This window comes from Centrocercus urophasianus, unplaced genomic scaffold, assembly GCF_019232065.1.
Source record: "Centrocercus urophasianus isolate 14NV4802_14NV808 unplaced genomic scaffold, USGS_Curo_1.0 seq_31, whole genome shotgun sequence".
Taxonomy (NCBI): domain Eukaryota; kingdom Metazoa; phylum Chordata; class Aves; order Galliformes; family Phasianidae; genus Centrocercus; species Centrocercus urophasianus.
The window spans coordinates 8,890,859-8,904,798 of record NW_024884878.1 but is presented as its reverse complement, the minus strand read 5'-3'; the positions used below and the strand labels follow the sequence as shown (position 1 = coordinate 8,904,798).

General features: G+C 44.5%; 1 protein-coding gene across 1 annotated transcript in view; it reads left to right on the top strand.

The window, feature by feature from the left end:
- Positions 1–319: 319 nt before the first annotated feature.
- The window catches only part of LVRN (laeverin), a 34,146-nt gene continuing 20,525 nt past the window's right edge, over positions 320–13,940 (top strand). The window contains 7 exon segments of the mRNA XM_042829473.1: positions 320–909; positions 4,979–5,121; positions 5,945–6,084; positions 7,270–7,396; positions 9,416–9,570; positions 11,467–11,580; positions 13,697–13,840. Of these exon segments, the coding sequence (XP_042685407.1) occupies positions 320–909; positions 4,979–5,121; positions 5,945–6,084; positions 7,270–7,396; positions 9,416–9,570; positions 11,467–11,580; positions 13,697–13,840 (1,413 nt within the window).

The following is a 13,940-nucleotide window of genomic DNA, read 5'->3' as shown; positions in this document are numbered from 1 at the left end:
TTTCCTCTTCCTCTTCCTCTTCCTCTTCCTTTCCCTTTCCTTTTCCCTTTCCCTTTCCCTTTCCCTTTCCCTTTCCCTTTCCCTTTCCCTTTCCCTTTCCCTTTCCCTTTCCCTTTTCCTTTCCCTTTCCCTTTCCCTTTTCCTTTTCCGTCTCCCCATACCCGGGGGCTGCCGGGCATCCATCCCATCCCCATCCCTATCCCCATCGCACCGCCCGCCCACCCCGCCTCAGGTGCAGCCCGGCCCCCGGTCCCGCACCCCGCCTCCGCGCCGCCGACCCGTCTAAGACCCGCGCTGCCGCAGGCGGGGCGCGGCGGCGATGGGTGCCCGCGGAGGTTCGGGGCTGTATGTGGGACGCGGCACGGCCGCTCTGCTGGCTGCGCTGCTGCTGTCGCTGCTGGCCGCGCTGTTGGCTCTCGCCGCTCTGTACGGGCGCTGCCGGCACCCGCCGCCCCCCGCCCGCCCGGCGGCAGCGCCCGGTCCCGACCCCGGCGTGCCCGGAGCCCCGACGGGGGTCTCGCTGCGAAGGCTGCCGCGGCACCTGCTGCCGCTGCACTACGAGCTGGAACTGTGGCCGCGAGTGCGGCCGGGACAGGAGGAGCCCTTCGGCTTCAGCGGGCAGGTGAACATCACGGTGCGCTGCCGCCGGGACACGCGGAGCGCTGTGCTGCACAGCGCCGGTCTGAAGTCCCACAGTGCCGCCGTCCTCGGGCCGCTGCCCCAGGCGGGAGCAGCCGTGGAGGTGGAGGGGCTGCGGCTGGAGGAGGAGGGCCAGCTGGCGGTGCTGGAGCTGCGCGAGCCGCTGCTGGCCGGGCGGCGGTACGTGCTGCAGCTGAGCTTCCACGGCCGCCTGCGGGAGGACCGCGAGGGGCTATTCCTCACCCGCTACACCGACCTGGGCTGCAGCAGGTAGGGCGCTGCACCTGACCATGCATCGTGCGCGGGTCCGTCCGCCGGGAGTGCGTGCGTTGCAAGCAAACGAGGAGTTCGTTTCAGACAACAGAAGCCTAAGATTGCGGTTTCGGGCTTCCCGGCTGCAGGGGGTTTGAAAGAAGGCTCTTAGCGTAGGGGTAGGAAAGGTTCTTAACGAGGGAATCATTCTTTATGATGTTAAAGATGCGGAAAAGTGCTGCGGAGGATGCAGAGTTACGGTTGAGGTGTTCTTATCTCCCAGCCTGCTCATGAATTCACTAAAAGTGAAGTAATTGAGCAGTTCGCAGAGCCGTGTCCCGAGCAGGTTGTGCCCGGGTACCTGCAGGATCCGTGTGTGTGTCACTGTGTGAATACCAGCAGCACCAAACCCAAAATGAGGAGAGTTCCTCTTGAAACAGAATCGTGTGATTTTCTGTAACAGTTCCTACCGTGAGTTGGCTTTCTCTCTCATTCACAGATATGTTTGTGCAATTTTTGATTTAAGTGCCTTGATTGTGTTGCCTAATTTACATAATTAAAGTAACCTAAATAGAAATCAAGCAATCTTTTAGTTGTTTAATTCTGCATCAGCGTGCTTTACGATGCCATATTAACTCAGACAAGTTCCATCTAGAACATGCTGAATTAGATAGTAGTATTTTTCAATTCATTCTATATTTGGAGGAGGTGATTGTGAGGAATACGTTCTGTAAGCATTATAGCAAGTTAACGATGGAAGAATTTGGATTCCAATGGATTATATAGTTCAGGAATGATTTAAAAGTATTCACTATCTTTCAGCTCTAGGCTGCCAGTACAAAGCCCATGGCTGCTCTGTAAGGAAATCGTCCCCTCCTGTAGGCAGCACAGTAACTTTCTGCAGGGACTTGCACCTGGCTCTGGCAAACCTTTGCTGTCTGATTCTCGCACTGGCTGGAGACTTCAGTTTGTAACTGAAACCATCAGTTGCAGCAGACAATGTACCGTTTATCTGCAGTCAAACAGATTCTTGTATTTCTTTGCATGTGCTGGAAGTTTTAGTGGTTTTGTAATTTGTGCTTGCGGAGCCACAAGGAACCTCTTGTTTCAGAGTTGAGGCACAGGGCTGCACCTCAGCTCTGGTACCTTGCTGCTCAATCAGACACCCACACTGCTCCTGTTGGGTGAGCAACCCTACCTGGTTGATGCCAGGCAGAGTGCCTTGCCCCTGCTCCAGCTCAGAGCAGAAGTGTGCAGCCAAGGAGGTGTGGGGAGGCAGCTTGCAATGAGAACTATCTGCTCTGTCCATAAGTGCAAACCTCACTTCTGAGCAGGACAGAATAACCCAAACTCAAACTTCACCTACTTCCCAGTTTAGAAACTGCTCACAGTCAGAGCAGTTCACACACACTGAAGACTGTGTGTGTTTTTTCTGTTACTGACAATTTGTACCATCCACCTGATCATTTCTGACACACAAAAGAGAGCTCTGAAAGATCGAAGTGCTCTCCATGAATACCACGCTATCCATGGTGAATGCAGCATCAAAGGAAGTAAAAAAGGAGGATGAGTACGTCACTAGCACTGAGTGTGCGGAAGGCTTTCCTTCTGAAGAAGGCATCTTTACTCTGCATATAGCCAGGAGATCCCGTGGCAGGATGAGAGCAGGCAGAGATCTGTAGAAACCACCTGCGCCCTTCTTGAGCGGCACTGGCTCAGACAGAAGCAGGTTTGTTGAGCATCATTCTGCATGCAGACCTTGTAGTTCTGTGAACAAGCTCACGTAGACTGTTCCAGGTTTAGTGAGATCACTGCAGAGCACAGTGTGTGTATGGTAGGAGGGGACTCTGTGAGCAGAGCCCAGCACTGCCCTGTCTCAGGACAGACCAGGTCCAGAGGCTCCAAAAGGGACCCACCACCATCAGCACTGAGCTGTGAGTGATGCTGGGTGCTGGGAGAGCAAACTGAGGGAAGGGAAAACCTCTGCACTACAGCAGCTGGGAAAGTGCAGCAAGGAACGTGAGAGGGAGAAGCCCTGCAGGCACCAAGGGCAGAGCAGGAGGGCAGGAGGTGCTGCAGGCACGGAGCAGCCCTGCAGCCCAGGACAGGCTCATGCAGGAGCAGGCTGTCCTGTGTGGCTCATGGGCACTGAGCAGAGCAGTCTCCACGCACAGCATGGGGGTGCCTGGCAGCCAGCTGTGGCCATCTCTGCAAAAAAAGACCCATGCAGCTTCTATACGAACACCTGATTCCGTATGGCTGATGTTAATAAGCATTGCAAAATGTGATCACACTATTTGTGCTGATTGTTAACCACTTGCTTATGCACCAAGTGGTGGAAAGGGGAACTGGAACAGTGCTGGCACAGTCAATCGTGCCTCACAGTGGGGTGCCTGAAATTCTTGCCTCTTATGAACCGGTGAGTGAGAGTATCAAAGTGACGTGACAGAAATCAGATGAAATATCAGGTTTGGTGTTTTCTTGGGTTCAGTGTTAGTCTGAGCACCATTTCCCTGAGGACTGCTGGGGATGACCAGTGCATGTAATAGAATGCTGCTCACTGTAGAACCCCCTTACTTTGAGCCTCTTAAGGTTTTGCTAAATGGTTTAGTTGCTACATTTTTTTAAAGTGGAACAAATCAGATATAAAATACATCAACACACAAAAATGCACGATCAGTATTACAAATGACTTCATTTTAATGAGAAAACAGTGCTAGGATATATCCATCTAATGCAAAGCATACCATTTTTGAGAGATAAACACTTTTACATGGTCGTCCTCTTGATACCTGTTCAGTCCCTCCACATCAGCTCTGAGGGAGGCGCAAGTGTAGATGCTGGCTGCTCACACTCTCAGAACTGGGTTGATGAGACCTGATGGGATGGCAGCAGCCAAACACCTATCAAAACACATGGTGTTACAGAGCACAGATTTGTGTGTTGCTTCTTGCTGTGTGGACGCTGCTCAGGTGATCTCTGACTTGTTTGGGATGACTTTGTAAGCATAAGCTTTTGTGTGTGTGAATCACTACAAGCAGGAAATGCCAGCCCTGTGACAGCACTGGGGTCACTGGAGCACTAGGTCTTGCCATTCCTTCATGTCCAGCTGCTGGCACTGCTTGGCTTTGAAGACTTGGTGGTGTGAAGACTGTGGTTGCTTGCCTGTTCTTCCCAAGGTTAGCAGGTGCATTGCTGCTTGTTTGTTCACATATGTAGAGGTGTTTCCTATGGAGTTTTTGTTGTTGCCCTTGGGCTGACAGGTGTGGAGCTCTGAGAACTGTTTCAGGCACTTTTTTTTCCAGTGGTTGGTGAAGATGCCTGGATAGGAGCAGTCCAGATCTATAGCTCTGTTTTGAAACCTGGACCACTGGGCATGCTCGTTCCATCATCATTTTCGCTGGGCATCCTGATTATAGCCACTGTGTCACGAAGATCTGCCCCAAATGCAAGTGCAATCTGTGTGCAATCTGTGCAGATGAGGCATAATTGAACAGTATAAGGTAGAAAATAACCTCCTCGTGTTTACCTGGGTTTGCCAGTGCAATGGGACAGCACTGTGCTGCTGACACTGGTGTTCTCCATTCGGTGTGATGAAAGCATGCTAGTGCATGTAAGCACAGGTACTTAACAGCCATTAAATGTACAATAGTTAAAATGTGCCACTGAAATAAGAGAACATGCATTGGAGAGGAGAGCAGGTGTGCAGAGAGGTTGTAATTACCACAGTTGAGCCCTGTGTCACTTTTGAGCTGTGTGCAAAACTTTAATTGATGCTCTGAATAACCAAGCTAGGCAAATGCTTCAAAAATATTTTAAATATTTAAAATATGATATCTGGAAAAGTTCAGCGAGTTAAAAAATAAACAACCATGACTTGACTGAAAAAGACTGTTTTTTTCCAAAGTGAGCTGTCTTCTGGGTGGGGAGTTTAACTGGGACTTGAAATGATAGCCAGACATTTTGCAAACCTGCTTCATCTCTGTAGTTAACTCTTTTGCTTTGCATCTGGCATATTTATGCACCATGTCTTGGTTTTGATTAGCTGTGGCATTCTGGATTAATCTTATCTGTATTTTCCATATAGTATGCTGGTTGCATCCCAACTGGAACCAGCGTATGCCAGGACAGTTTATCCATGTTTTGATGAGCCTGACATGAAGGCCACATTTAATATCAGGATTGTCCATGACCCAAGCTACGTGGCTCTTTCCAATATGCCTGCTATTGGTAGGTAAAGAGCAAATGTCTTATGTTTGTTTGTTTGCTCCTTAATTTACCTTAAAAATTGTGTGATTTGTATGTGCAGATGATAATTCTATCATTTGGTGCAGTAACATTCTGTTGCCTTGAAAATGTGCAAAAGATCTATGCTTGTTAACTTAAATATTCAGTTATTCATAATTGATGTATTTGATGACAATAGCCATCCTTACCAGCTGTGATGCATTTTACTCTGGTTGGTGGAGGCTGCAGAGGGTTTGATTCTTAGCATTTACTGTGGTGTCAGTGTGTCTGTCTTCCTGTATGACATCTGCTTAAAGCAAAACAGCAGCTCCAATACCCAAATCCAGAGGTCGTGGCATTAAAGGATTGCATTTCATTCTAGCTAGATTTTAAGATGTATTTTCATCGTATGTAAAGATGTTTTACCTTGCAGAGAGACTACAGCCCTCTGTCTATGTTAAAACCAAGGATAACATGACTGTAAGACTCCAGAGATGCTCTTCCTGTCCCGCAGTTTGTCCACCTGATAAAACTGATACAGCATCTTATGCTTCTAGGACTTCAATGAAAAAGATCGAGTGGTTTTTGGGTGCTTGCCTGAAAGGGTCCTGACTGATATGTGGTGGTAGCAAGGAGTTCGGCTGCTTGCCTTCTAGCAGAGGGATATGATGTTAATGCAGAAATAAAGCATATCAAGAGAGGTGTGAAAACAACAAGCAAAAAAACAGCCTGCAGGAAATATCAATTCCTGGTTTGTCACAGAAGATTAATTTCTTGAATATCTCTTTAGTATTTTCTTCAATATTTTCTCCAATATTTTTTCTAGATGTATCTGAAATGAAGGATGAAAATGGAAGCCTGTGGAGTGTTACCACTTTTAACACCTCACTGAAAATGCCAACTTACTTAACTGCTTTTGTGGTCTGCGATTTCGACTATGTCAACACAACAGAGCGAGGAAAGGAGGTAAATACAGGGTGCACAACACACCATAGAGTTTGGTGCACAACTTGGCTCTGCCATGCATCACTGCTTCAGAAGGTATCACAGACGTTCACTGTGTGTCCCACTCCAGAAGTGTTAGCTTAAGTGGCAAAACTACTAGCCTTTATCCTGCAGATAGTTCTGCAGAAAGCTCTCCTTTTCAACAGTTGGCATATTGTCCTGCCCCTATTGTTACATAGAGGTACACGGGCACAGTTCCACAAGAAGGTGTGAGTTTTGTCTGTTAAAACTTTAGAAGATGATGTTCAAAATCAGGATCTTATCTCTTTATTTTTCTTAGTTGGAAAAAAAAATATCCATTTCCACTGCTGTGACAAACCAGTGAATCTGTGTCTTGTTCTTCAGGGCCCTGTCATGACTTCAGTATGAGAAACAGTGTGCCCCAAGCTTTCTGTATACTTGTTTTTACTACAGTGGGCACATTTTTTCTGACTTCAAAAATGACAGTTTTGTGTTTGAAGGTTCTTCACCACTGGGTAGATGGGTTTTTCTTCACCACAGGGTATTTCTACTTTGATTGCTTGTGGTTCTGGTTTGTACCTTTCTCTTGGACTGATGGGTGCTGACAGCAGACAGCTAAGCATTCAGATGAGCACTTTTCAGAGGAAGAAGGCAGTTGCCTCTTTAGTACTGTGTCAAAGCAAATGGAACAGAGAAGGAATGTGGGTCCTGCTTAGAGGTGTAGAGGTGTTCTGCTCAGCGCTTCTCTCCTCCTAGCAGCAAAGGGAGGCCAGTTATCAGGTTTAGGATATGAAAAAGCTGAAGAAGTTTTCTATTTTCAGATGGGAAAAACTCTCTGAGTGTGTTTCCCTTCCAGTAAACTTCACCACTTGGGTTCCCTGGCTAGGATACCTTGGCTTAAGCAATGTGGATCTGACTAGTTTTACAGCATCTCCTAATTAATAAAAGAATAATTCAACATCTGTCGTAACATTCAAGTCTTGGCCCTCCTGACGTGCTGGAGCTTTAGATTCTAGGCCATGTTTTGTTAGGCCCAGTAATCTCTGTTGGGATATTTTTTGCACAAAGCTCATTGCAGGATCTGTGTCTACAGGCAGCATTTTCAAACAATGATTCACAGACGAGAGGCAAGGAGAAAGAAAATATGAGGCTTGTGGGAAATAATGCTTCCTCATTTTGTTGCAGATACGTATTTGGGCTCGGAAAGAGGCAGTTAAGAACGGGTATGTTGACTATGCTTTAAATATCACAGGGCCCATATTTTCATTTCTGGAAGACTTATTTAACATCAGCTACCCTCTGCCAAAGACAGGTGAGATTATTTATTTTCTTTAATGGGCCACAAATGGCTGCTGATGGTATAACATTCACATGGGTTCTCTTGCAGTATTTTTTTTTATAACTTACAATATTTATGGTAAAAAAAAAAAAAAAAAAGAAACAAACCCTAAACTTGAACTCATTGAAATCTCAGTCGTATCAAAAACAATCCTTTAAAGTAGTGTTTCTTAATAGAGTGGCAGGTAGGGCTAAAGTGAAGGGAGTTATTCAGACATATGGCTATTTCTGGGACACATCAGTCGAGGATGCTGAAGTCCCCAGGTATGCCTTGTAAATCTTTGCTTACTGTAACCCATATTTCCACAAAACATGCCTTGCTTTCTTCAGTATGTCCTCATCTGGTTGTTGAATTGGCTGAGTGTTCATGCATATTTCTCCTTGGTGAAGGATTCCTGCAGAAAAATGTAATTTCTGCCTAAAATCAATGCCAGGTTAAGTTAGTTAAGCCAAGCTCCAGTCAAGAAAGCAGGGAGCCATCATGTATGGTTTGATACCATCAGCATTGATGCAATGGGGAATGTGCTTTCTTATACAGATTGGTTGGATGTTGAAAGCACAGAAGGTGGGGCATATTGAAATTGACCTGCCCATAGTCTTGGCAGATCGCAGAACTTGAAAAGAATAAGTTTCCTCCTTTCTTGACTTGAGCATATTCTTCATTTGGAGGACTGTGTTGTTGGCATTTGAAAGAAAATCTGTCTAAATGTATTATCTCCCAGTGTAGTTAGAATAGCACTCAGAATTACTCTTACGCTTCTTATGGAAAGTATCATAGGCAGTTGGTGCTCCTTTTAGATGTTGTTGTCTTAGTAATCATGCAAGGTAAGCACGGATTGTAGGCAGTTGTTTTTCGCTTGTGCATTCTTCTGTTTAGCAGCACTGTTGATAAGTCGATTCATTATTATAGAATATTACTGACATAGAAAAATAGTATCACAGGCTTCCTGACAAACAGAACTTCAGCTTCACAGAATTCTGTAATACTGTTACAATCCCTGCATAATGTAATGCAATACCAGCTGCGTTTCCCACTTTCCCTGAAGTCTTACTTACAATTAGGATTATATCATCCAAGAATAGCTTATTGTAAGTGCTAAAGATTTCTGCTGTAACACAAAATGAAAAACAAACGCATTCAAATCTAGGGATGTTTATGAATTTGCTTTGGGCTGCTTTTAATGCAATTTTAAGAGACATCCCTCAGCCCAAGTTAGCTTGGCTGTAAGCCTGCAGCAATTTGCTTGGCTAAGATGCATCCTTCTCTGCTTGGGTGTAGCACCACGTGTATGCTATCTGCACAGTTCTTGGACTGGGTCTGGCCTGGGGTCCACTGGCTGGCAATACAAGCCTGCTCCTGCTTCCAAAGTGGTCCCATACCTTTTGCAGAATTTGTTCTCTGCTACTGAGTTTAAGCAGTGTATCTTCCTCTGAGATCCTTGATGCCCATCCATGTGACTCCTTTCCTCCAACTCCCACATTTGAGATGGAGAGCTGCTCACCGTGCATAACACAGGACAGGATGGAGGTAACAGAGCTGAAAGTAAGCTTTTTTTCCCCCTGAAAATAAATATTTGGCTAAAGGCAAAGGTGAGTGTCACCTTTCACAGAAAGGCAAGAGGAAGACCTCTGAGAGCCAGAAATGATTATGTTCTCTCCTAGCATGGGTAGAATACTCATTTTTGTTCAGGACATTTATGTGTACAAGATGCAGTATAGATTTGGCTCTGTGGGAATTTGTCGTATGGCTTCCTGGAAGACTGGTAATCATAGATGGAACTGATGACAAGAAGAGATTTCACTAAGCATTTTCAAGGGTGTTGCCACAACCTAGCGAAATAAATAAATCAACAAATAAGGAGGGGCAGGAGCACATGTAAAGCCTTTTAATTGCACACTGAATGCTGATCCAGCATAATACCATGTAGGCATTTTTACTTCCAAAAAATTTTAAATACTTTTTTTTTTTTTTTTCCTGTTTGAATCAATTTAGATTTGGTTGCACTGCCTGATTTTGGAGCAGGCGCTATGGAAAACTGGGGACTAATGACTTTTGAAGAAGCAGCATTGCTGTACCTCCCGAGTGATAAATTCACAGGCAGAAGGACGATTATTGCCTTAATTGTGTCACATGAACTTGCACACCAGGCACGTGGTAAAAAATTCTGTACATCTGTTTGCCTGTAATGTTATTTCCTTCCAGTTGGTGATGATGCAGGCGCTGATTTCTGAAGAGAAATAGTGAATAACTGTATGGGATGTGAGCACTAGAGAGCTGAAAGAGTGTTCATATGATCATATGCTAATTGATAAATTAACACTGAAAGCAGATTTTGTCTTATTCTATCATATGACAGACTGCATACCATCTGCATATGAGTTGATATAAAACTTCTAATGGACTACTTCTGTTCTGTTGTTTTTTAATGCAATAACTGAATGCTACACTAGAAAACACTGTAGGGATGTGGGGATGGCAGTACTGTCTATGTGCTGTGTACTTAGTACTGCAGTGGGAGAGTTACTGGACTTTGTGTTCATAGTGGGAGTGCACATACAGGTTGCAAAAGGGGTGTTTTTCTCTAAGAAACCTTGTGATATCATGGAACAAATGCAGTGTTAATACATTTCGTACTTTCATGCAGATTTACAGAGTTTTTCGTGTTTGGTTTGGAATTACAATGCAACTTCACAATTTTTTTGACTACATCTAATTTACTGCTGCTTGTAAAGAAGAAGACACCTAGTCAACAAAGTTAGCAGAGGATTTTAACGTTATGAAAGTACTTGGACGTCCTTCTGGCATGGTCTATAACTTTTCAGGTCTTCAGATGAGTATACTGTCTTTATTGCAGGCCAATAAATTACAAGGACTGCTTGAAAGTAATGCCTCCTGTTTTACTGTGTTGGCCCTTGACATCAGAGGCACATGTTGGTGAATGGCAGTAGAGGTTGAAACTTCTCACCAGTACCTGTTGCTGTGTGACAGATGGCAACAGAGGGGCAGTCTGACAGAATGGCATTGACAAGCAAGTGCCTATGGAGCAACTGTGTGCCATGGAATTCCTCTATGCAGTAAAGGCTGCACCCTTTCATCGATGCTTACTGAATGTTGCTGGAGGATGTGAGCACAGTGAGGTGGTGGGTGGAGTGTTTCACCCATGGTGGCAACAAAAGTGGGTCAGCCCTGATGGCGCACAGTTTTATGACTGCAGCATGAAGGCTCTTGTTTGTTGCTGGTGAAAATGCACGGCTATTGGTGTTGCAAGTTAGTGAGATGTAGCTTACAATGTGCTCTGTCAAGTAGTGTTACTGTGCTCTCTGTATCTGCTGTAGTTTCCGTGGAGATAAATGGTAGGCATTACTTTCAGAGTGACCTACCTAAATGTCAGCAGCTAATGAAGCTTTATGTTTTAAAAAAGCTGCAGTCCAAATTTTTAAGATTGAACAGATAAAGTGCAGATCCTCAAATGATCAGGTGTTGTTTTTTTTTTTTTTTTTTTTTTTTTTTAATTAAATTGCAGCTGAGTACACATCTTTTGTGCAAGTTTTATTGCTCACGATGATAGGGATTTGCTGATTTTGGAAAAGATCATTTCCCTGGTTCTGTTTATCATCCCCTTGACAATTTCCTTTTGGTAAGAACATAGAAAAACAAAATTTATTGTCTTATTTATCAGTGATTCTTTGGAAAAATGTGATTTTTTTTTTAGATTTTTTTTTTAGAAACATCCCACTTCTAATTGTAGCCTGATGTTATCTTTACTTTTTTACTAGGGAATATCTAAATAGAACAAGAAACTGGCACCATGCGCTGATGTGCACATGGTATGAAATTGTAGATCAAGCATTTAAAAAATAACTGACTTCTGACTTTCACCAAGAGGCACCTTCTTTTCCACTAAATTCTCAATATTTGCAGGAATATCCGTCGTTTTATTCAGCTGACAAACACACATCAAAGTCCTTCAGTGGGGATACGTGTGTTTAACCTACAAGAATGGAATAAGGCCATGTTGAGACTTTTTTTTCTATCTATTTAAGTGGTTTGGAAATCTGGTTACCATGACCTGGTGGAACGATCTCTGGCTTAAGGAGGGCCTGGCATCTTACCTTGAGAACCTGGGAGCTACTTTTGTCGAACCCAAGCTTTCATTGGTAAGTAGCAGTGGCTACTCAGTAAGGACTCAGTAAGACAAGGCACCGAAGTTCCAGTACTGGAGGAGGAAAAGGAAGATGCAGGAGATGTGATTTAATTTAATCGTGGTGTTAGCAACTTCATTCTCCTGGAAATGCCCAGGTCTCAGTTCTTCCCTTGAGGGTTCTCTTCTGTTGAAGGCTGTATCATGCCATTCTTTTACAGCTGAGCAGCTGTGATTCTGCATTGAGAATGAGCTGAAGAACTGGATTGATTTTTTTGCCCCAGGTTCTTTCATTTAATAAACCCATCTGTTTCTTCCTGGATGGTTTCCCTTCCTATGTTTCCAGGCTCTTTGTGTGAAGCTGGACATGTCTAATGGGCAGTGGCTAAGTTGGGACATTTTACTCCATGGGGTCCATGGATGTTTGGTTGTGGATAAGGCACATGTGGTACACATAGTGCACTAAGTTGACAATATGATGAAAGCTCCTTCCTATTGTGACCAAATGGAAATAGGGGCAAATCCCACAGTTTACTGCAAAACTCCATCCATTGTTAATCTGTGCAGCTGGGGGATAAATGCTGCTGACAGTAGCCATCATCTGAGGTGCACTTGGAGGCATAATCAGAGATGTATCTGCATGAGGCCCTCAAATTCTGAAGGAAGGAAAAGCCCTTGGGCTGGTGAGGCCTGAGACTGCAGTTTTTGAAGATGTCCAAGAAGGAAACTCCACTGAGACTATCTGAGCAGCCTGTGTCAGCTCTCCATCACCCTCAAAGTAAAGAAGTACTGCCTGGTGTTCAGATGGAGCCTCCTGTGCTCCAGGTCTTGCCCGTTTCCTCTTGCCCTGGTGCTAAGCAGACAGCTCTGTCCTCTCTGCATCCTCCCTTCAGGTAAATACATTATTGAGCCTGTTCATCTCCAGGCTGAAGAGGAACTCTAAGCATCCCTCTTAAGAGAGGTTATCCAGACCCTTTGTCATCTCCATGGCCCTTCATCACTCCCTCCAGCAGCTCCATTTCTCTCTGGTACTGGGTAACCCAGATGTGGGCCCCATGCTCCCTATGTGTGCCTCAACAGTGCTGAGCAGAGGGGAAGGATTGTCTACCTGCTGGCCAGACTTTGCCTAATACAGCCCAGGACACCACTGGCCTTCTTTTTAGCAAGGACATGTTCTGTGTCATGTTCAATTCGATATCCACCCAGGATCCTTTTCTGCAAATGTGCTTTTCAGCTGCATGGCCCCTGGTATTTGCTAGGGTTGAAGGTGAGCTCTGTTCCATCATTCAAACTGTTAATGAAGATATAAAGCAGGACTGAACCCCCGAGACATACCACTACATGCTGTCTTTCCACTGGATCTTGGGCTACCGATCACCCAGTTACAAAATGACTCTGGAACATTAAATGTACCAGCTGCAAGCAGAGAGAAAAAATGGTCAACAAATTCAGTCCCATTAATAAAAGCTTTTTGTCCTTCTTCTTGATGAGTGGATATGCCAGAAGTGACCTGCAGTATCTTAAAAATGCATTGATTTTCTTCACCTGTCCCATACGTCGAATGACATCCAGTCATAGGACAGCTGGGAGAAACTAAATCAGCTTTTGATGAAAGGAGAGCTTCACTGCTTTATGAAGAGGAGTGATTTTTCTTGCCCATATTTCTTATGGGTGAGAGCCAAAATGCTGTGCAGTTAAGCTTCTCTATACTCATCCAGATTTTAGTTTATTGTTTAGTGGTGCAGCAGGAGAAATATAGAATTTAGGAGGGAAACGTGGATTGCTAATGATGTAGAAATGCACATGACATACATGTTTTCAGTTTTCAGTGTTTGTTCATTTGGTGTTTAATGTAATTGACTTTTTCCCTGGAGTTTACAGTGCAGTTGTCTTTGTCAGGTCCAAGCCCGCTGTCAGCTCAGATTGACAATTTTCACTGCCAGAAGTAGGTAGTGACGCATGTAGAAGATGTTAGGATTTGTTGTGAGACCCTTTTACCTCAAGGGAGTGGCAGGGAGGGGGAAAAGGACAATTCCTTGTTTGTTGACAGGCTATTCCTGTTAGTGCTATCTACATAATGCATCTTCTCTAACTGATGATTTTCAGTTCAGCTGCGTTTTTTCTTCTTGCAGCATGAAATCTTTTATGATCACATCGTACAACCTGTCTTAAGTCAAGAAAATGACTTAGAAGTTCGATCACTGTCAGAAAGTGAAGACAAGGTCAACGGATCATTTTCATTAGTTTCTCTGTTTGACAGCATCACATACAACAAGGTGAAAACATATGGAATAATTCCTGTTCCATCTTATTCTGAACTAATGTGATACACATTATATTTGAGAAAGACAGAGAATATCCTGCTGAACTGCAATG